Source organism: Prunus mume, linkage group LG2 (genome assembly GCF_029339155.1).
Source record: "Prunus mume cultivar Tortuosa linkage group LG2, ASM2933915v1, whole genome shotgun sequence".
Classification (NCBI taxonomy): domain Eukaryota; kingdom Viridiplantae; phylum Streptophyta; class Magnoliopsida; order Rosales; family Rosaceae; genus Prunus; species Prunus mume.
This window is the reverse complement of record NC_142699.1, coordinates 45,101,669-45,123,319: the sequence shown is the minus strand read 5'-3', so window position 1 is coordinate 45,123,319 and position 21,651 is coordinate 45,101,669. Positions and strand designations below refer to the sequence as shown.

The following is a 21,651-nucleotide window of genomic DNA, read 5'->3' as shown; positions in this document are numbered from 1 at the left end:
TGGGCAGCCACAAGGTAGCCCACAGGTTTGATTCGGACATTCTTATAGGTTCACAATTCTACTTAACTTTGGAACAATTCAACAATCCACAAAATCTTAAGAATTTAACCTCTAAAGCAAATTCCCAGAAATTAAGCATCTTAAATATTTACGTCACTCCTCTGAATTGGTCTGAAATCCTCAATTCACCTACCAAGGAGAACAACCACCAAAACAGCATTTGAAATGTTGAGGCCCAAAAAAGTCCATGGTTGGGCTTAAATAAGTTTTTGGTCCAATACGATACTATATTAAGAAAGGTCACATATTGGAGTACACGAAGGCTCGTCATATACAAGTCATAGTCCACGTGCCATGCTAAATAAATAATTTTCCATGCTAAGGACTGAAATAATATTATAAAATACAAGCCAATGCTAAACTAAGCACCGTGTCCCTCTTCAAGGACGATGAAATTAAAGCACACCAAGCGACATGCTATGCCAAGCAAGGAATTATTATTCCGCACCCAATCACGCCACAAGCTTAAGTGGGCCCCTAGCTACTCAAATACCCGGGGCTTGCTTGAGTGGGTTGTGGTATGGATAGTAATAAGTTGTCATGAGGCCTATTGATGGGCCGAGAAATGGAAGTTCCGGGTTGCTTGGGAGCCTCGAAACTCAGGCCCATTTCTTAGGCCCAAACATATGGGTGAGCACAAGAGAGAAAATGTCCCAACCAAAAAGCCCAACTAAAATAGTCCATTACCTTAGTCAAAATAGCCCATTAGCTTAACCAAAATTAGCCCAACACCTCAACAAAATAGGCCAAAACTTGGTGAAGTTGGCCCATTTATTTGATAAGCCAACCCATTATTCTAGAAGGCCCATATAAATAAAATAAAGATCTGCAAAACCATCAGCAACTGGATAGAAACCAAAGCCACGGGTGAAGATTGAAAGGCGATATGTGCAGAGCTGCTGGGAGGCTCCAGCATGTGGAAGGAACAAGTTTCAAGCAAGAAATACCTAGCGAACCATGGGATGTTGGCACGCAAAGTGGGAATCATCCTTCGAACCAGCATGTATACCCATTTATTTCCTTCATAAGATCTAACCATGAAAGAGGGGAGAAAAGAGAGGAAGGGGGATGTCTAAAAATAGGAATTCTTCACTAGGGCAGGGACCTTGAGCCCCCAAAATCTCTGATTTTGTGCAAAGGAGCAGAGTAGATTTTACCAAAATAGGATGATTGAAGGGATAAGGGGAGAAAGGAAGGGACAAAATGGGATAGAAGCCATTAGGGTTTCTTGGAAAAGAATGGCTTCCAGTTGCTATAAATAGGGCTCTTCTACCCAACAAAAATCATCCACATCCAGACACCCAGCAATTTCGTGCACTATTCACCCATCTTCCATATTCTTCCTCTTTTGGCAGATTGTTCTAACATTTGACAGAGTCTCTGTCAAGCTGCCGGAAGAAACGCTCAAGCTACCCTTTCCTTTCTCTCCCTTCCCTCTTAGCCAAATCCTCTTGCAAACCTTTCCTCTCTTACCTGGACACCATTTTTTCCTCCTAAGAACACATAATTTTCTCTTTAGTGCTAAACTCATGGCAACTTTGCTCCCATGCCACAAGCCTCTCATGCCAAGCTAATATTTTACCTGTAAGCACTAAGAAATTATCTGTAAGCTGGTGTTATTTTTGTCGATGAAGGTAACTAAGGTGTTTCCTAAGGCCCTACTGTCCTTTCGAAACACCATTGGGGCTTGATCTTTGAACTCAGGCACAGGGGATACTTTAAGCAATCTGCTCCTTACGGCAGCCCACCCATTTGTAGTTACTGAGAGAAAAAGCCCCTACAAGAAATAAAGAAGCGTGTTTCAGTTTGTACCACTTCTGACAGGGCTAAACTTACTGGATGTCTAGGAATTTTGAAAAATCGACATGCAAGACAGAATCCGAGCCTACATCAACAGATTAGACAAGGATGAACATGTTACAATTAGACTGTCTTGAGATGGCTATACTTCTTGGATGGAGCTCAACCTTTGAAAGATTATAGCCAAGACATAGAAAGACAATTTGATGAAGGGCCATATGCCATTAGAGCAAAGGAAGGCTACATGCAAGAGTGAATAAATTCACACTAGTGTGGAACTTTCAGATAGGAAGTAAGAGAATACTAGTCTCATCTTGAACATGTTTTCATGTATATAGACATTCTAATTGCCTTGAAATTTGAATATGTTGTAGCTAGCGACCTCAAAAACAACAATAGAGGTGAAAAAAGCAATAGAAACTCGCATGCAAAGACAAATTCGTGCATAGCACAGAGTACTAGGCAGAGATGAGCTATTTGTCCTCCAACTGGGTTTTGAGAGGTTTATGTTTGTTTGATTGGGCTAATTTTTGGATATATTCTACTAGACAACCAGATGAACAGGTTTGAAGAATAAGATATTTTGTTTTGAGTTCAGGAGAGAGGGGTTTCGAAGCATGCAACACATCTAACGGGTTTGGAAGGATATGGGGGAGTTGAGAGAGTTTTCTTTGGGGAAATGGAAGGAATAATTATATGGGAGTTACCTACCAAATGGACTAAACAGCATGCAAAATGTAATAGGTAGGGGTGGGAGGGTCTGACTTTGGGGTTTCTAAATTTTGACTTCTCCAAATTTACGATGGTGCCATTGCACTTTCGTATATCACAACTTCCTCATTAAAACTCCGATTTGAGCCCACCACGTGTCTATGAACTCATGAGAGAGAGATCTACGGAATGATGCAACTCTAACTCCCAAAACTAATTCCGAACAAAAAATGACCAAAGTAGCCCCTACCCCCAAGGGTAAAAATCTAACTTCACAAAATAAAATAATTAGTCGGGATGGGATGTTACAGTTAATTAATTACGTTGAAATAGAGTGAGCCTTGAAATTGTTTAAGAAACTAAAAGCCCATGGGTTTTAGTAAAAGGGGCTTTGGAAGAGATAAGCGGGACAAATTGGAGCAAGAGGCCCAAAGTGGCCCACCCCCTTGTGTTGTCCAAATGGAGAGAGAGGGAGATTCTTATAGTTCTCCCATGTGCTCTATATATGCACATCTTAGCTCATTTTCTTCCTAGGGTTTTAAGTAGGAGTGGGCACGATCCAGTTTGGTCCAGTTCTCACCTCAAATCGGAACCAGAATGATACTATTTAATTGGTCTGATTTTAGTTATTTTTAAAAAAACCGACCGGTCCGCTTCTCGCCAATTCTGGTTCGGTTTTGAACTGGATTAATTATTTTTTAATTTTTTTAATATATTTTATTTTTTTAAAAATAAAAATTCTGACAAAAATTTATTTTTTGGGCTTGAAAATTAATAAATGATCCAATTCATACAAAGAGAGATGTTTTGAAGTTGGACTTGAAAAAATATTAGTTATAAAATTAAAAATGTAGCATTGGATTTAAATAATTTTGTATAAATTTTTTTTATACACAACAAGTCCGGTTTGGTGCAGTGTGAAATTGGAACTGGAATTGGTTAGAACCAGTCTAGTCCGGTCCGGTCCCAATTTGATGACTTTTTTGGTCAACCAATTTGTTTTCGATTTTTTTCATCTAATGTAGTTTGAAATTCCGGTTTTCCGATCCCGATGCCCACCCCTAGTTCTAAGTCTTGGAAAGGCGAGGAGGAAGCGAGGGAAAACATAAAATCTCTCCCTTTCTTGGGCTAGCTAAAATCGGTCCCAAGAGGAGTGTTGCTAGCACCATTAACTACTCTTGTGAGTCATCATCCTTCCAAAGATAAGAGCTTGGTGTGGAGTCTTTGGATGTGACTACTTTATGACTTGGAGAAGAGGAAGAAAGTGGATCCTACCACCATCACTTGGCGGAATGCTTGGGTTGGACTCAAGTTGTGCCCCAAGAGTGAGTTTTTAGCTACCTTTCTCTCTTTATTTTCTTGTAAAGTAGTTTATGTAGCACATCAACCCTTTGAACCTCAAGATCCTTTGAAAGGTTTTGTTTTTAGGTTCTTGGGGAGAAATAAGACAGATGGGGTAGTGGCGGATGGGATAATTGGAAGGAGGTGTCTTTCATTTATTAAAATTTTAAGTTTTAGGGCTTTTTATTTTATAATTAGCCCTTATCTATTTATTTTTTAAATTGTATTCAAATAGTTTTTAATTAACAAGAATTTTAAGGGAATGGACAACATTAGCTAACAGTCCGAAACACAGGGACCAAATTGGCCAAATGAAAAAGGTAAAGACTAAATTTGCCAACGTAGTAAAACACATGGACCATTTTTACATTTAAGCCTACTTTTAATGGCTGATTAGGCAAGAAGCATTACATATGCATCCGAATCCACCACACACGGACTACACAAGAGACTATCTACTGATTCATTAACTTTATTTCAAGTTTGTTTTCTTGACAAACTATAGGAATATATTTACAAGATACTTATATAAAGAGCCAACACACCGGTAATAAAACTACACCACAACTAGACATCAAACTCATCACAAATACATATTGTCATCAATGTGGGTGGGACCTGAGACATTCTCTAACCAACTGAAGACACATAGCACTAGACCAAATTTGAGAGTTAGTGTACGCAAAGCTAGATGTGTAAACTCTTTCCCAATTGTTTGACTTAAATCCGCAAACACAGTGTTGAATTTTTTTCTTTAAAATACATAGATTACAAATTACAATATGCATGCTTCGAGAATATATAGTGTTGAATAAAATGTTGAATTTTTTGTTCATCCACTAAAAAAAATTGGGAACTTATATATATATAGTCCCCGTTTATTGAGGAATTCCTCAAATAAATATCACCCTTTAGGGTCCCTTATGAATTTTTTTTTAAACGATCCAAATCATCTTTTTTTTTAAGTCTACATTCATAGATCATCCTTGCAAAAAACTAGACAAATAAAAAATCGTTTCGACATCCTATTGTGTCCTACAAAATCAATGAACACATTGCTTTAAGAAAGTACTAAAATTTCAATAATTCATTTGAGTGGTCAAATGATATCGAATTCAAGTGATTTTTTTTGTAAAGATGATATTTGAATGAATATCTACAAAATAAGCTATTTGGATTAGTAAAATACAATACGGAGTGGGCTATACAAAGGTGTCCCTCAAATAAACTTATATGAAGGATCCTTTAATGAAATCTCTCTGTATATACATACATGCCCCTAACTATTGAGGGATCATTCAAATAATTTTATTTGAGGAACACCCTTTAGGGTTCTCTATAATTTTTTTTTCAATAATCCAAACCATCTATTTTTTAAGTCAATATTAATAGATCATCCTTGCAAAAAAGTAGATAAATCGGAAACCATTTCGACATCCAATTGTATCATACAAAATCAACGAACACGGTGCTTCAAGAAAGTACTAAAATTCTATTACTCAATTGAATATTCAAATGATATCGGATTCAAGTGATTTTTTGTAGAGATGATATTTGAATGATTATCTAAAAAATAGACAGTTTGAAATGGTGAAATACAATGTGGCGTGGGCTCTACAAGGGTGTCTCTCAAATAAGTTTATTTGAGGAATCCCTCTATTGAAGCTCCATTCGAGAATTATTATAAACTTGTATTCATCCACTAATTTGTTTCCTAACACTAAAGCAATATTGACGCTTTTCTTACTCCGATACGATTTCTTCCGTTTTATGCACGCTTTCATAACATTGGTCTTATCCACCATAATTCTTCCAACACTAAAGTAGTGGAGCTTTTGTATAACGTTGGTCTTATCCACCATAATTTTTCCAACACTAACATAGTGGATCTTTCTTTCTCTAATAGATTTTTTTTCCTTTTGATGCAAAACGATAGTGGTCTCTAAGAAAATTCTCATTTAGTTCTAAAAATCTTAAATAAATCAATATTATCCCTCATGTTTTTTGTCTACACATCAATTTGGTCGACATGATAGTGTGTCATAACATGACTGATTTTTATGAATATTTTGACAAAATGCAATGAGAGAGACCAAGCTGATGCATAGTTTTGCACCAAATAAAAAAAAAAAAAAAACTTGTTTTGTTTTTTTATATTAATTTGAGTTTTAAAGTTTTTAATAGCTAAAATTACTAAAATGCACATGTCACGTCAGCTCAATTAATGGTTTTATAGATAGAAATTGATGGAAGTGGTCAAGTGAGAAAATTTCATCAAATTTGAGAGATTTTGAGGATTAAGTGAGAAAATTTCAACTTCATAGAGTAAAATGAGACCGAACACTCGTTTTAGGGGTAAAATAGTAATTAAGCCTCTTAATGATGAGATAAGACTTCTTCTACTCCATTATTCGCACTTTCAGAATATTTTGAACTTTTTTATCACCCACTAAAATTTTCCAGACAGTTGCCAACGAAGTTTGTTTGTTTTCCTCTGTTTTTATGCACAAATCAAAATTGTTTGAGTCTACAATTTTTCCAACACTAACATAATGAAGCTTTTTATTTTATTTTTCTCTGGAATAAGATTCTCTCTTCCATGCACACTTTCAAACTTGTTTGAGTTTTTTATTCCTCCACTAAAATTTTCCACCAACAACACACTACACCTTTGTCTTTTAAAAAAAAATGTGTGTGATAAGATTTGGTCTTCAATTTCCTGCAACACTACATTTGGTCCTTCTTTTGAATTCCGGTAAACGAAACTTGGATTCTTATTTCGACAGAAAAAGGGAAGAAAAAGAAAAAAGAAAATTAGAACAATTTACAAACAATTTACAAACAAACAAACACTTGATTTCAGATTTTCTTTGTATTTACGAAAGGATGGAGCCTCATGGTAGGCTGATTTTGTTTACCTTCCTTCATGGATTCCTTCTTTTATGCATGAACACACCTCTGGAATCTGCAACTCTACCTAGTTGTAATACTTTTGGAAATGAAACTGATCGTCTGGCGCTGCTGGACTTGAAGAAAAGAATCACTCAAGATCCTCTCCATGTCATGAGCTCATGGAATGATTCCCTTCATTTCTGCAATTGGGTTGGCGTTACATGCAACCGTTGCACCAAAAGAGTTGTGATTTTGAAGCTGACTGCTCAAAAATTGGCAGGCTCCTTACCAAAATCTATAGGAAATCTTTCTCGCCTTACCGGAATCGACCTGGGGAACAACAGCTTTGCTGGTGAAATTCCTCAAGAAATAGGTCGTCTTGGAAGGCTGCGATCTCTCAACCTGTCTCGGAATTCCTTTGGCGGCAAAATTCCAAGCAACATATCTCACTGTACACAACTAAGAGCGCTTCGTTTATCTTTCAATGAGCTTATTGGATCCATTCCGAACCAAGTCAGTTCATTGGTGAATTTATATTATGTATCTGTTGCTGCTAACAATCTCACCGGAGCGATCCCAAATTGGATAGGAAACTTCTCTTATCTGCATATTCTTTACCTTTCCAAAAACAATTTTCGAGGAAGCATACCAAATGAGCTCGGGCGTCTGACACACTTGGCGGAATTTGACATTTCATTGAATAATCTGTTTGGTATTGTCCCTTCTTCAATCTATAATATTTCTTCCATTACAATTTTCGGTGTTGCTGGGAACCAGCTGCATGGAGAGCTACCACCAAATGTTGGCATTAGTCTTCCCAATCTCGAATTTTTTGCCTGTGGTATGAACAACTTCACAGGAGCTATTCCTGCGAAGTGGTCAAATTCTTCTAGACTTCAGGTGCTTGATTGTTCTGTAAATGGTTTGACCGGGACACTCCCTGCTGAAAATCTTGGAAGGTTGCGTAGCTTAGTTCGGATAAACTTCGGTGGCAATAGACTGGGAAGTGGGAAAGCTGGTGACTTGAATTTTCTCAGCTTCTTGGCTAATTGTACTGTCCTAGAGGACTTGGGTCTGGACCATAACCATTTTGGAGGAGAATTGCCAAGGTCCATAGCCGACCTATCTACCCAACTAAAATATCTTCTTTTGGGGGGAAATTTTATACATGGAAGCATCCCTGAAGGCATTGGGAATCTTACAAGCTTGGCCTTTCTTGGAATGAGCAAGAACTATTTCAGTGGTAGTGTCCCTGATGCCATTGGGAAGCTTCAAATGTTACAGGTACTGAATTTGTATTTTAACAACTTTTCTGGGCCGATACCGTCCTCCCTAGGTAACTTGACTTCATTGATAAAGTTACACATCAACGTAAATAGGTTTGAGGGAAGCATACCTCCAAGTCTTGGGAACTGCCAAAGTCTACTCACACTTGCCGTTTCTAATAACCGTCTAACAGGCACCATACCTAGAGAGCTTTTTGCGATTTCATCCCTTTCAATTTTTTTGGAAATTTCTAACAATTCTTTGACTGGTTCGTTACCATCTGAAGTGGGTGATTTGGTAAATCTTGTGGAGCTGGATGTGTCAGGAAATAAGTTATCAGGTGAAATCCCAACAACTCTAGGCAGTTGTATTATGTTGGAGAGCCTGTATATGCAAGGTAATGAATTTGAAAGAACAATTCCTGAGTCTCTTGAAAGGTTTAAGAAGCTTGGAAGAAATGGATATTTCACACAACAACTTATCCGGGGAGATTCCTAAATTTTTAGAAAAGCTCAGGTTTCTTAAGTGTCTCGATCTTTCTTATAATGATTTTGAAGGTGAATTGCCTAAAGAAGGGATCTTTTCAAATGCAACTGGTCTCTCAATTATTGGAAACAATAGGGTCTGTGGTGGTCTCCCAAAATTACTTTTACATGCATGCTCCATCAAAAAGTCCAATTCATCATCTCATCGACTACTTGCCCCAAAGGTAATCATCCTTGTAGCTTGTGCAGTTGCATGCATAATTGCTCTGTCATGCTTCATTGTTGCTCGTTCGAAGGTGAAAAAGTCAAGAGGTGGCCTAGTAACTTCAGATTCTTATAAGGGCTGGAAATCAGTCTCTTACTTGGAACTTGTTGAGTCAACTAACGGCTTCTCTGTGGACAATTTGATTGGTTCCGGAAGTTTTGGTTCTGTTTTCAAAGGAGTACTTCCTAGTGATGGGAGGGCAGTTGCTGTTAAGGTATTAAATCTTCAACTAACGTAGGATCTTTCAGGAAGTTTCATTGATGAATGCAAAGCCTTTAAGAAGTATACGGCACCGTAATCATTCTCAAGATCATTACTGCATGCTCGAGCATTGATAATCAGGGTAATGACTTCAAGAGTCTAGTATTCGAGTTCATGGCAAATGGAAGTCTAGACTCATGGCTGCATCCTAGAGATGATGAGCAACCTCAACAAAGTAAGAGATTGAGCCTCATCCAAAGACTCAATATTGCGACTGACGTTGCTTCTGCATTAGATTATCTCCACCACAGTTGTGAAACAACCATTGTTCATTGTGATCTAAAGCCAAGCAATGTTCTTCTTGGTGAAGATATGGTAGCCCATGTTGGTGACTTTGGTTTAGCAAGGTTCCTCTTGGAAGCATCAGATAATTACTCCCAAAGTCAAACCATGTCAGCTGGGCTAAGGGGTTCGATAGGCTACATTCCTCCAGGTATCATTCTCTTTTTCTCTCTACCTAATAAGTTTACGACTAAGCCGACTTATTAAGTCTCTTCCAATAAAACAAAAGAAAGATAATCGAAATGAGATGTAACTTGTAAATGATTTGAGTGTGACATCATAATGCATGAATTGAATGACAGAGTACGGCATGGGAGGCCAAGTTTCCATTCTGGGAGATATTTATAGCTTTGGAATACTGTTGCTAGAAATGTTCACTGGAAAAAGACCTACAGATGACATGTTCAAAGATGGTCTAAGCATTCACCAATTCACAGCAATCAAAATGCCTGACCATGTCATGGACATAATTGATCCTTCATTGCTCATTGAAAGAAATGATGCACATGGTGATGGAGAAAGATACGAAAGTGAAATACGAGCAATACGAACTACAAGCTATCAGCATGGCAGCCCTATCCAAGCAACAAGATTGGAGGAATGTTTGGTTTCAGTGATGCAGATAGGACTCTCATGCTCTGCAATATCACCAACTGAGCGGGGGCAAATGGATGTTGTTGTCAACACACTGAAGGCAGCTAGAGACTCCTATCTCAATTTGAGAAGAAGAAGAGAATAATGAGCTAGCGATACGCAAGATAGAGTTAATGAGCTGCAAGAAACTATTTAAATAAGGATATCATATCCATGTGTGTGAAAATTCAGCAAGGATGCTTTACTCTGTTTATGCCTGGACTTTCATATTGGCTTACTCAACTGCAAGTTAATTAAAGGTGTCATGTTTTGCACGTTTTCCATCTTTTTATGTTTTTGCTGCTTATTCAGTTTAATTGATTTTCAACTAGCAGCTCGGTTCTTGTGCTGTTGCTCTCACCAGTCCAGTGATTTAGACTGGAGCAGCAAGTCTTTGACACTGATTTAGTCTCTGCAAATTGCTGCGTGGCTACTTTGGTAAAAATCACCATGGCAAAAAAATGAAGACATGTTACAAGAAAAGGATATGGGCTAATGAGAGCTAAAAGCTGAATTGGCCGTTGAGGCTTATGAGCCAACCAACGTTACCAAAACTATTTTCCTTCCACTAAGCTTGCAAGAATTCCTAGATGCTCTTATCTTCTGCCCTAAGCATTACTTGTTATAGACATCTAAATTACTCTGCTCTGAATACATTTTCTCATATAGGGCTTCTCTCCTCCAGTCAAGTTCTAGAAATCTACACTCTTTATTACTTTTATGATGATTGTTTACTTTTTGAACAAGCAACAAAACAGGGTGCTATTAATATTAAAATTTTATTTAATTTTTTTTTTCAATCTACTTCAGTTCAAGTGGTTAATTTAGACAAATTTACGTTATATTTCTATTACCATGTGAATTAAAATATAAAAGTTCTTATTTCTAGTATAATGGGGAGATTCTCCAATAATTAAGTATTTGTATGTTAAGGATTAGTTACATGCTAGCAAAAGGACCCGCACGCTGTGCTGCGGGTTATGAATTTACATGAAATGTGTATAAAGTTGTAGAAGAAAAGAAATATATAAACATGAAAATGCAGAAATGATGAGCAAACAAACATTACAAAAATAAAGAAATCAGTACCAAAAAATGCATATGTAATCAAAGAAATTCCATTAGGATCCAAAAATTAGAGATAATAACCCTAAACCCTTATCAGATCCATAACTTCTCCATTTCTCCTAAAAAATTATTATATGTGTAGAGCAAACATAAATGCATTAACCAAGGACATGCAAAACTGCATCAGTCAGCAGTTCTATTACTCCATTAATATACATTGCAAATCAAAGCTTTATCAATAAAGTCATTTTGCTCAAAACCCAGATACAGAGAGCTCATTTAATTGGACAAATAGTTGTAATTGGATCCTACCGTCCAACTCTGTTAATTTGTCAAAAATGAGAGGCAAAAGCGTCCTTTCGAGTCCTTTCGATTAAAAAAAATCCAAAGCTCTTGTTGATTTTCTCCACCAGGCGTATTCCTTTTGCAGCTACAAATCACACCAACAAGAGGGTGAAAATTAATGATATCTTAGGAGATTGAATAAGATGCAGAACCGTTGTTGAATCCATTTCCAGTGAGGTTAGTAAGAATCCCACGATCAACTCAAGCTTAAGACCAACCAGGTTTATCTAGGATCTCCTAAGTTGTTGATATCCAAAGAATCCACTCCCATCGATTTAATATTACACCGCGCACTAATAGCCCTCATGTTTGAGCCTTGACATTAAATAGTTTAAAATAGCCAAAATCTGGGGTTCCTGCGTACACCAGTCCCTAGAAACGGAACCCCGTAGAAGCATCCAAATTGGAGTTAGCCCATGAAAAGGAAAAAAACATATGATCAGACAATTGCATATCATTTTGTACCCTTCTAACTTATGATTTGGTTATGTTATTGAGTCAAACGTGTGCTTTTAATCCCCACAAACAAAAAAAATTTTCTGTTTATCATTCAGTTCATTGAGCCTTAGGTAGCAATGGTGCCTTTGGATAAGAAAAGATGCAAAATGGTGCAAAAACGAGCAGACTGGGTTGGCAACTCATTTCGGCATTAACGTCTTTCTCCCAACTTTGATTGGCCCATATAATATGTGCCTGGAAAGATGAGAGTCTGAACTGCAAGATGGACTACTCAAATAGATCAATTGATTAAGTCAACCCCAATCCGTGAGCCCATCAAATTGCACACCATGCTCAGAATGCAATGCTAGTTGTTGAGCCAGGCTAAAAGACAAGACAAAGATGGAAACTCGAAGGCATGGGCAGACATTCCAAGAGGCATGGGCAGCCCTTGTTTACATTCCTAGAGGCATGGGCTACACATCAAATCACCAGTTAACATGGGAACCTAATGGGCAGTGTCATAAATGGGAACAATAGGAATGGGTGTGCTTCACACCAAAGGGGGTGAGCAACGAATTTGCACTCTATAAATAGAGTGATGCACACTCATTGAAAGGCAGTCACTCCATTCAACCTAAAATTCACTTCAGCCAACCTCTAATGAATGTACTCCCATCCTTCCCCAAACACTCCATTCAGTCCCAAATCACCAAAACAGCTCCAACAAGCCTTCCTTCCATTTCCCTACGAAAATTTCCTCTTTCTCTGCCATCACCACTCACCCAAACTTTTGAAAAGTATCAGGAATCCCAAATCACCTCTTTAGTGGCCATAGAGTTCTCTAGATGTGAGGTTAAAGCTGAGTTCTTGGAGCTTTTGTCTTTCTAAATTCCAAGTTACATTAGGTGTGGAGAAGCACTTGGTTCCTTTTATTCATTCAAAGCCTTGGACACCACAAGTAACTTCAGAAATGGGTTTTTTTCATTATATTTTATTTTATCACTCTTATTACAGAAGTTCATTATGTTTTATAACTAGTTGTTTCATTTCTCGTTTAAATGTAATGATCATTTCAGAGAAACATTATGACCAGAAGATATAGATTCTAAATTCATAACTAGGATGAAGATCTTCGATGTAACCTAAGTTCATGAATAGAGTTCGGCAGTTTATAAGTTGAAGTTTTGAGTTTCAAGTTTGATTCATGATTCATGTTCTTATTCATTATGCTTATCGTTATTTATATGCTTGTTTGGATGATTGATCACCATTAGAACTTGTATATTAGCTATCTTGGTTTGAATCAAGAGTAGACACCATGCTTTGATAAATCGAATTGAACTATGAAGCATTTTAAGAAAAGTATGTATGGACAGGGGTTCGACAACCGGATTAGATACATGCTTGGTTGTTTAAATTGTTCTTCTACGCTTAATGAGTTCCTAATGCTTAATTTAGGTTTCGTGTCAGACAACAAATGATCCCTAAGTTAGGGAATTAGGAACAAAACAAGGTTAGGACCAGACACCATGGCCTAATCACACTGGAAGATTAGCTAGAATCAATCTTTGAATCCGACATTAGAAAACTTGTCACTTGACTCCTTATAACCTAGAATTGAATTGTTATGGTGAATCGAATGCCCTAGTCTCCCAATCTGCTTTCCACCCACAAAAACACTCCGATTTTTACATTTGCTCACTTTGGTTTGCAATTTTTGTTTTCAATGAAATTTCGTTTTGCCTCATTTGTTCAACAATTACAATCACTCTTGCTTTAAATTCTATTTTAGACTTAACCTCCTACTTTCTTGAATTTGGTAATCTAAGTACATAACTAATTTTAACTTCTCACCAAGCATGCGTGGGTACGACCTTGTACTTGTCTTGCTATATTACTAATTGGCCCGTACAATTGCGAGTTAACATATTAACAACATAAGCTGTCATTAGTGAACCATTCTGTTTTTATATTACCATATTTATCAACCTTTGAGCGATATCCAAAAACAACTAGCACCAAGGCATACGCGATCCTGCCGAAGGAAGACACTTTTCAAAAACGATCCCGTGCTTCAAAAACTCCCGATGCTGAAGCTCGCCAAACTATTCTAAACCTATTCGGGATCTCCATGACACGTGTCATCACCGCAGCAACCTGCGTTACTGTGAAAGTCCCACATCGGAAATCTACACATGTATCCTCCCACTTTTTACTTCCCTATAATAAAGGGAACAATACCCTAGTAAAAGGGGTAACTACTTTTCTACCTTTTTTACTATTACTCTGCAAAGTTACCCTTAGACTTATTTACTTAAGTATCGGAGAATTGCCTGGCATATCGGTTGTCCGCTTAACGATCGCTTCTCCCATTTTTATCTTCTGCAGCTAACCTTTATTGAAAAAAAGTCCAGACATCTCCTGCTAAAGGCAAATATATTTATTTGAGTCTCTTAAGTAGAGTGACCCTATTTCATCCTTATCACCAAAAGTGTCATTGCATCAACAGCTTATGCAGCTCCTGTAAGAAATTAGGAGTTATCGATACTTGATTTTATCTTCCGATTTTTAATTACCATCCTTATTCTCAAGCTATCCATATATCTATTCTTCTTCACTCCAATTTTTGTAAGAGTATAATAAGGCACTCCCCTATGTTGTCAATAACTACCGAGGATAGCCAAGAAAGGACTCAGTAAATATCCCAGAAGAGACCTTCGCGATGGAAATTAAGGAGTCATCTTAATCTCAGCAGAAAGTTTTGGTGTTGAGAGGGGTTTCCTCCGGTCACCGGATGTCCGAGAAATATGACCATCTTCATGCTAAGAACATGTCGAGCTCGAGCATGACTAACCTTGGAAGCGTAATCGGAGATGAGTCCTTTGTGCCCAAGGAGTCTCCTAACGCAGCCTTACCCAGAACTCGTGCCAAACCAGAGCACTCCCACCACAATGTCCCAATCCACCTAGGCCCAAGAAGGGTAAAGGTTTGCCCCTCCATCCGAGTCGAAGTCGCGCTTCCCGCATCTCCCGCCGAGAACCGCCCCATGAACCAACAAAGGTTTACAGGATTGCGGGGACCGTATCCTGGACCTTCAAACCAACCCCCATCATCTCCGTTAATCTCCAAGACCCAAGGACGACACACCTAGGCCCCGCCAAGCCTACCCAATTACCCCTTGGAGAAGGTATAGGGACTCGAGAAGGGGCGATTACTCGAAGACTACAGTCTTATCACACCGAGGTGTCGAAGCCTTCAAATAGGCGGACTTCAATAAAGGCTAGCTGCAGAAGACAAAATGGGAGAAGCTTCGTTAAGCGGACACGGTGTAGGCTCTCCGATCGCTAAGAAGGGTAACTTTTGCAGAGTAATAGTAAAAGGCGAAAGTAGTTACCTTTACTAGGGTATTGTTCCCTTTTTATAGGAAGTGAAAGTGGGAGGTTTGTGTATATTTCGATGTGGGATTTTGTTGCGGTGATGACACGTGTCATGGAGATTAGGTTTATTTATCGGGACTCGGAAAGAGAAAATGTTTCTTCCTTGGCAGGAGAAGGCGTGTCCGCCTTGGTGCCAATTGTTTTGAGGCCGGATATGCTCGGTTAATTATGGTATAAATAGTAGTCCCCAAGTTCGCGGTCAAGAAGCAACTTCTAGCTTGACAACTTGGGGGACTAGGACTACCATACGGCTCCCATCGAACCTGGAATGCTCGGTCATGATCACACAAAGCTTACAAGTTCCCAACCCAAGTCACTTGATGCGAACTTGGGGACTACTGTTATACCATAATCAACCGTGGTAGCATATCCAGCCTTTCAAAACAACTAGCACCAAGGCATTCACGCCTTCTCCCTAAGGAAGACACTTTTCCGAGGTGCTGCACCTGCCAAACTCCCGTTTAATTTTTTAGATGAATTAGTGGGCAAGCTCGCAAACTGCTAAACCTAATCTCCATGACACGTGTCATCACCGCAACTGCAAAGTCCCACATCGGAAATCTACACAATCCTCCCACTTTCACTTCACTATAAAAAGGGAACAATACCCTAGTAAAAGGGGTAACTACTTTTCTACCTTTTACTATTACTCTGCAAAAGTTACCCTTCTTAGTTGACTTAAGCATCGGAGAGCCTTCTACCACACCGGTGTCCGCTTAACGATCGCTTCTCCCATTTTTGTCTTCTCGCAGACTAGCCTTTATTGAAGGTCCGGACCATCTCCCGCCAAGGCAAATCCTTTTATTTTCTCTAAGTTGACCTCTCCAAAAAGAGCATCAACACATTCCTTGGCATCACCAAGATCAGTTCTGAAGTTTGAAGGGCAGCTCTTCCTCATCATTAAACACATACGGTGACTTTAGATTCGCAAGAGCGCACGTCTTCGAGGTGCGAGCACAAGGACGCGATGTCGAGTCCTCATAACAATATGGGCACGGGCAGTCGGATCGTTGGACCTTGTCTTCAACCTCGAAATCATCGATGCTTAACCGATCTAATATACATTTTTTTTTTTTTTTTTGCAGAATAAGAAAAAGGAGAAATGATATATCAGATTCAATAATTGATGAACATAGATGAAATAAGAAATGAACAACAAAAACAGAGCAAGAGGGCGTACAAACCAAAGTGGGAGCTCTGGTGATGGTGCTACAACGTGTACTAACGCTTTGGCGGCGAGGCGGAGGTCCAGAACTCAGAGTCCATCGTAGAAGAAGAAAGATACGATTCGATCCGATTCACTCATGCGTCAAGCTCTCTCTCTGATTGATTTATTTCTCAACAAATTAATTTTCACAAAAGAGAGAGGGATTGGGATCTGGGTTTTGAAGGGGCTGACAGAGAGGGAGAGACGGAGAGAAAGAGAGGGATTTTTATTTTTAAGTTTATTTATTTATTTTTTCACTTTTTTCAGTTTTTTTCTTCAAATTCGAAAGGACGCTTTTACCCCTTATTTTGACGGACAAATTGATAGAGTTGGAAGGTATGACCCAATTGCAATTATTTGTCCAATTAAAGGATGTAATTAGCAAAAAAAAAAATTACGGACCCCAATTGCAAAAGGGAGCCAAGTTCAAGGACGTCTACAACAAATTACCCAATAGAAAATCTCTTTCTATTATTGGCAGCAGTTTTGACTAAAATTTACGTGCTAAAAAACACTAATTACTTATACATGTCAAGATGTATAATGCTACGAAATTTAAATGATCATGAAAACATAAAACTAAATAAGAACAAAAAAATGGCTAATAAACACAAGGCAACTAAAACCTAAGAACCCAAGCCCCTTATGCGAAGGAAAAAAAAACATTGCTGGGTCCAACATGCATCATTCTGGGTGCTTTGTCAATTTATAGTTCTTCTTTGCACAACACAGTCTCTCTGTTCAGATTAAGTTCACCAAATTTTAAGAAGAAAGAAAAACAAAACAAAACTATTGCTGAGAATGAATAAAAATCTAAGGGCTGTTTGGTAGTTTCAATTTTAGTTTTTAGTTTTTAGTTTTTATTTTTTGTGCTATATTATAGAGGAAAATGAGAGTGAGAATGAGAGTGAGGATGAGAGGAGAGGATGACAGAGAGAAGTAACAAAAGTGAAAAGAATTTGAAATAGATTTCAGTTTGTGGTTTTTGTTTTCACCTGTGTTACTCATCCCTCCCATCTTCTCCTCTCATCTTCCCTCTCAATCCCATCTCCACTTTCATTTTCACTTCCATTCTCCCTCTTTTTCTTCTATATATACTCTAGCACAAAAAATGAAAAACTAAAAACTAAAATTGAAATGGCCTAGAGGCCATAATTTCCCTTACAAGCAATTTGGAAAAACATTAAGAAGATTTAATCCTGCTTGGTTTGATGATTTTTCTACTTGGTTGGAATATAGTATAGAAACAGATTCTGCTATTTGTCTTTGCTGCTACCTTTTTAAACCAAAATTGGAGAACAAGCAGGTAGTGATTATTTTGTGGGTGAAGGTTTTTCTAATTGTAACGTATTTCAAGATTGTAATGTATTTCATGGAAGACATTATGGATTAATATATGAACTTTGTCTTTAAGTATGTTGTTGAAATTTTACTTTGTTGTTTAGAGATGCCCCACATCCACCAATCACTCATCCATGGACTGTCGAATTTTCAGTGGTCTTGGTCTTGGTCTTGGTCTTCAATTTCCTGTAACAGTATTTGGTCCTCCTTTTGCATCCCCTCCCTGTAAACGGATCTTGGATTCTTATTTTGACCGAAAAAGCAAAAGAAAAAACAAACAAACAAACACACACTTGATTTCAGATTTGCTTTGTATTTACGAAAGGATGGAGCCTCATGGTAGGCTGATTTTGTTTACCTTCCTTCATGGATTCCTTCTTTTATGCATGAACACACCTCTGGAATCTGCAACTCTACCTAGTTGTAATACTTCTGGAAATGAAACTGATCGTCTAGCGCTGCTGGACTTGAAGAAAAGAATCACTCAAGATCCTCTCCATGTCATGAGCTCATGGAATGATTCCCTTCATTTCTGCAATTGGGTTGGCGTTACATGCAACCGTTGCACCAAAAGAGTTGTGATTTTGAAGCTGACTGCTCAAAAATTGGCAGGCTCCTTACCAAAATCTATAGGAAATCTTTCTCGCCTTACCGGAATCGACCTGCTGAACAACAGCTTTGCTGGTGAAATTCCTCAAGAAATAGGTCGTCTTCGAAGCCTGCGATCTCTCAACCTGTCTTCGAATTCCTTTGGCGGCAAAATTCCAAGTAATATATCTCACTGTGCACAACTAAGAGTGCTTCGTTTAGGCGCCAATGAGCTTATTGGATCCATTCCGAACCAACTCAGTTCATTGGTGAATTTATATTATGTATCTGCTACTCGTAACAATCTCACTGGAGCAATCCCAAATTGGATAGGAAACTTTTCTTATTTGCGTAGTCTTTATCTTACCGAAAACAATTTTCGAGGAAGCATACCAAATGAGCTCGGGCGTCTGACACGCTTGGTGACATTTTCATTTGCATTGAATAATCTGTTTGGTATTCTCCCTTCTTCAATCTGTAATATTTCTTCCATTACATCTTTCGATGTTACTGGGAACCAGCTGCATGGAGAGCTACCACCAAATATTGGCATTAGTCTTCCCAATCTCGAAGCTTTTTCATGTGGTATGAACAACTTCACAGGAGTTATTCCTGCGTCGTGGTCAAATTCTTCTGGACTTCAGAAGCTCGATTTTGGTGGAAATGGTTTGACCGGGACACTCCCTGCTGAAAATCTTGGAAGGCTGCGAAGCTTAGTTTGGATAAGCTTCAGTCGCAATAGACTGGGAAGTGGGAAAGCTGGTGACTTGAATTTTCTCAGCTTCTTGGCTAATTGTACTGGCCTAGAGGACTTGGGTCTGGACAATAACCATTTTGGAGGAGAATTGCCAAGGTCCATAGCCAGCCTATCTACCGAACTAAAATATCTTTATTTGGGGGGAAATTTTATACATGGAAGCATCCCTGAAGGCATTGGGAATCTTACAAGCTTGGCCCTTCTTGGAATGGAGGACAACTATTTCAGTGGTAGTGTCCCTGATGCCATTGGGAAGCTTCAAAAGTTACAGGAATGGAATATGGATGTTAACAAATTTTCTGGGCCAATACCGTCCTCCCTAGGTAACTTGACTTCATTGATAACGGTATTCATGGACGAGAATAGGTTTGAGGGAAGTATACCTCCAAGTCTTGGGAACTGCCAAAGTCTACTCACACTTGACGTTTCTAATAATCGTCTAACAGGCACCATACCTAGAGAGATTTTTGGGATTTCATCCCTTTCAGTTTCTTTGAGAATTTCTAACAACTCTTTGACTGGTTCGTTACCATCTGAAGTGGGTGATTTGGTAAATCTTGTGGAGCTGGATGTGTCAGGAAATAAGTTATCAGGTGAAATCCCAACAACTCTAGGCAGTTGTATTATGTTGGAGCGCCTGTATATGCAAGGTAATGAATTTGAAAGAACAATTCCTGAGTCTCTTGAAGGTTTAAGAACCTTGGAAGAAATGGATATTTCACACAACAACTTATCCGGGGAGATTCCTAAATTTTTAGAAAAGCTCAAGTTTCTTAAGTATCTCGATCTTTCTTATAATGATTTTGAAGGTGAATTGCCTAAAGAAGGGATCTTTTCAAATGCAAGTGGTCTCTCAATTATTGGAAACAATAGGGTCTGTGGTGGTCTCCCAAAATTACTTTTACATGCATGCTCCATCAAAAAGTCCAATTCATCATCTCATCGACTACTTGCCCCAAAGGTAATCATCCTTGTAGCTTGTGCAGTTGCATGCATAATTGCTCTGTCATGCTTCATTGTTGCTCGCTCGAAGGTGAAAAAGTCAAGAGGTGGCCTAGTAACTTCAGATTCTTATAAGGGCTGGAAATCAATCTCTTACTTGGAACTCGTTGAGTCAACTAACGGCTTCTCTGTGGACAATTTGATTGGTTCCGGAAGTTTTGGTTCTGTTTACAAAGGAGTACTTCCTAGTGATGCGAGGGCAGTTGCTGTTAAGGTATTAAATCTTCAACAACGAGGATCTTTCAGGAGTTTCATTCATGAATGCAAAGCTTTAAGAAGTATACGGCACCGTAATCTTCTCAAGATCATTACTGCATGCTCGAGCATTGATAATCAGGGAAATGACTTCAAGAGTCTAGTATTCGAGTTCATGGCAAATGGAAGTCTGGACTCATGGCTGCATCCTAGAGATGATGAGCAACCTCAACAAAGTAAGAGATTGAGCCTTATCCAAAGACTCAATATTGCGACTGACGTTGCTTCTGCATTAGATTATCTCCACCACAGTTGTGAAACAACCATTGTTCATTGTGATCTAAAGCCAAGCAATGTTCTTCTTGGTGAAGATATGGTAGCCTATGTTGGTGACTTTGGTTTAGCAAGGTTCCTCTTGGAGGCATCAGATAATTACTCCCAAAGTCAAACCATGTCAGCTGGGCTAAGGGGTTCGATAGGCTACATTCCTCCAGGTATCATTCTCTTTTTCTCTCTACCTAATAAGTTTATGACTAAGCCAACTTATTAAGTCTCTTCCAATAAAACAAAAGAAAGATAATCGAAATGAGATGTAACTTGTAAATGATTTGAGTGTGACATCATAATGCATGAATTGAATGACAGAGTACGGCATGGGAGGCCAAGTTTCCATTCTGGGAGATATTTATAGCTTTGGAATACTGTTGCTAGAAATGTTCACTGGAAAAAGACCTACAGATGACATGTTCAAAGATGGTCTAAGCATTCACCAATTCACAGCAATCAAAATGCCTGACCATGTCATGGACATAATTGATCCTTCATTGCTCATTGAAAGAAATGATGCACATGGTGATGGAGAAAGATACGAAAGTGAAAGACGAGCAATACGAACTACAAGCTATCAGCATGGCAGCCCTATCCAAGCAACAAGATTGGAGAAATGTTTGGTTTCAGTGATGCAGATAGGACTCTCATGCTCTGCAATATCACCAACTGAGCGGGGGCAAATGGATGTTGTTGTCAACACACTGAAGGCAGCTAGAGACTCCTATCTCAATTTGAGAAGAAGAAGAGAAGAATGAGCTAGCGATACGCAAGATAGAGTTAATGAGCTGCAAGAAACTATTTAAATAAGGATATCATATCCATGTGTGTGAAAATTCAGCAAGGATGCTTTACTCTGTTTATGCCTGGACTTTCATATTGGCTTACTCAACTGCAAGTTAATTAAAGGTGTCATGTTTTGTACGTTTTCCATCTTTTTATGCTTT

General features: G+C 38.5%; 3 protein-coding genes across 3 annotated transcripts; all 3 read left to right on the top strand.

Moving 5' to 3' along the window:
- The first annotated feature begins 6,798 nt into the window (after positions 1–6,798).
- On the top strand, positions 6,799–9,058 carry LOC148920515 (LRR receptor-like serine/threonine-protein kinase EFR). Its single transcript, XM_089044650.1, has 2 exons — positions 6,799–8,467; positions 8,628–9,058. Exons 1-2 carry the CDS (start codon positions 6,799–6,801, stop codon positions 9,056–9,058), a joined length of 2,100 nt encoding a protein of 699 aa, XP_088900776.1.
- Positions 9,059–9,100: 42 nt separating this feature from the next.
- LOC148920514 (putative LRR receptor-like serine/threonine-protein kinase At3g47570) lies at positions 9,101–10,271 on the top strand. Its single transcript, XM_089047475.1, has 2 exons — positions 9,101–9,514; positions 9,666–10,271. The coding sequence occupies exons 1-2, from the start codon at positions 9,196–9,198 to the stop codon at positions 10,100–10,102; spliced, it is 756 nt and encodes a 251-aa protein (XP_088903601.1). The 5' UTR covers positions 9,101–9,195; the 3' UTR covers positions 10,103–10,271.
- A 7,780-nt stretch (positions 10,272–18,051) lies between these two features.
- Positions 18,052–21,628, top strand: LOC148920513 (LRR receptor-like serine/threonine-protein kinase EFR). Its single transcript, XM_089047447.1, has 2 exons — positions 18,052–20,871; positions 21,023–21,628. The coding sequence occupies exons 1-2, from the start codon at positions 18,162–18,164 to the stop codon at positions 21,460–21,462; spliced, it is 3,150 nt and encodes a 1,049-aa protein (XP_088903573.1). The 5' UTR covers positions 18,052–18,161; the 3' UTR covers positions 21,463–21,628.
- The last annotated feature ends 23 nt before the right edge of the window (positions 21,629–21,651 follow it).

Excerpts from the sequence above, each read along its gene's own strand:
- LOC148920515 (XM_089044650.1), top strand. The coding sequence starts at position 6,799 with ATGGAGCCTCATGGTAGGCTGATTTTGTTTACCTTCCTTCATGGATTC. Across the intron at positions 8,468-8,627 it reads GGAGAGCCTGTATATGCAAG|GTGAATTGCCTAAAGAAGGG; the intron begins GTAATGAATTTG and ends ATGATTTTGAAG.
- LOC148920514 (XM_089047475.1), top strand. The coding sequence starts at position 9,196 with ATGGCAAATGGAAGTCTAGACTCATGGCTGCATCCTAGAGATGATGAG. Across the intron at positions 9,515-9,665 it reads GATAGGCTACATTCCTCCAG|AGTACGGCATGGGAGGCCAA; the intron begins GTATCATTCTCT and ends ATTGAATGACAG.
- LOC148920513 (XM_089047447.1), top strand. The coding sequence starts at position 18,162 with ATGGAGCCTCATGGTAGGCTGATTTTGTTTACCTTCCTTCATGGATTC. Across the intron at positions 20,872-21,022 it reads GATAGGCTACATTCCTCCAG|AGTACGGCATGGGAGGCCAA; the intron begins GTATCATTCTCT and ends ATTGAATGACAG.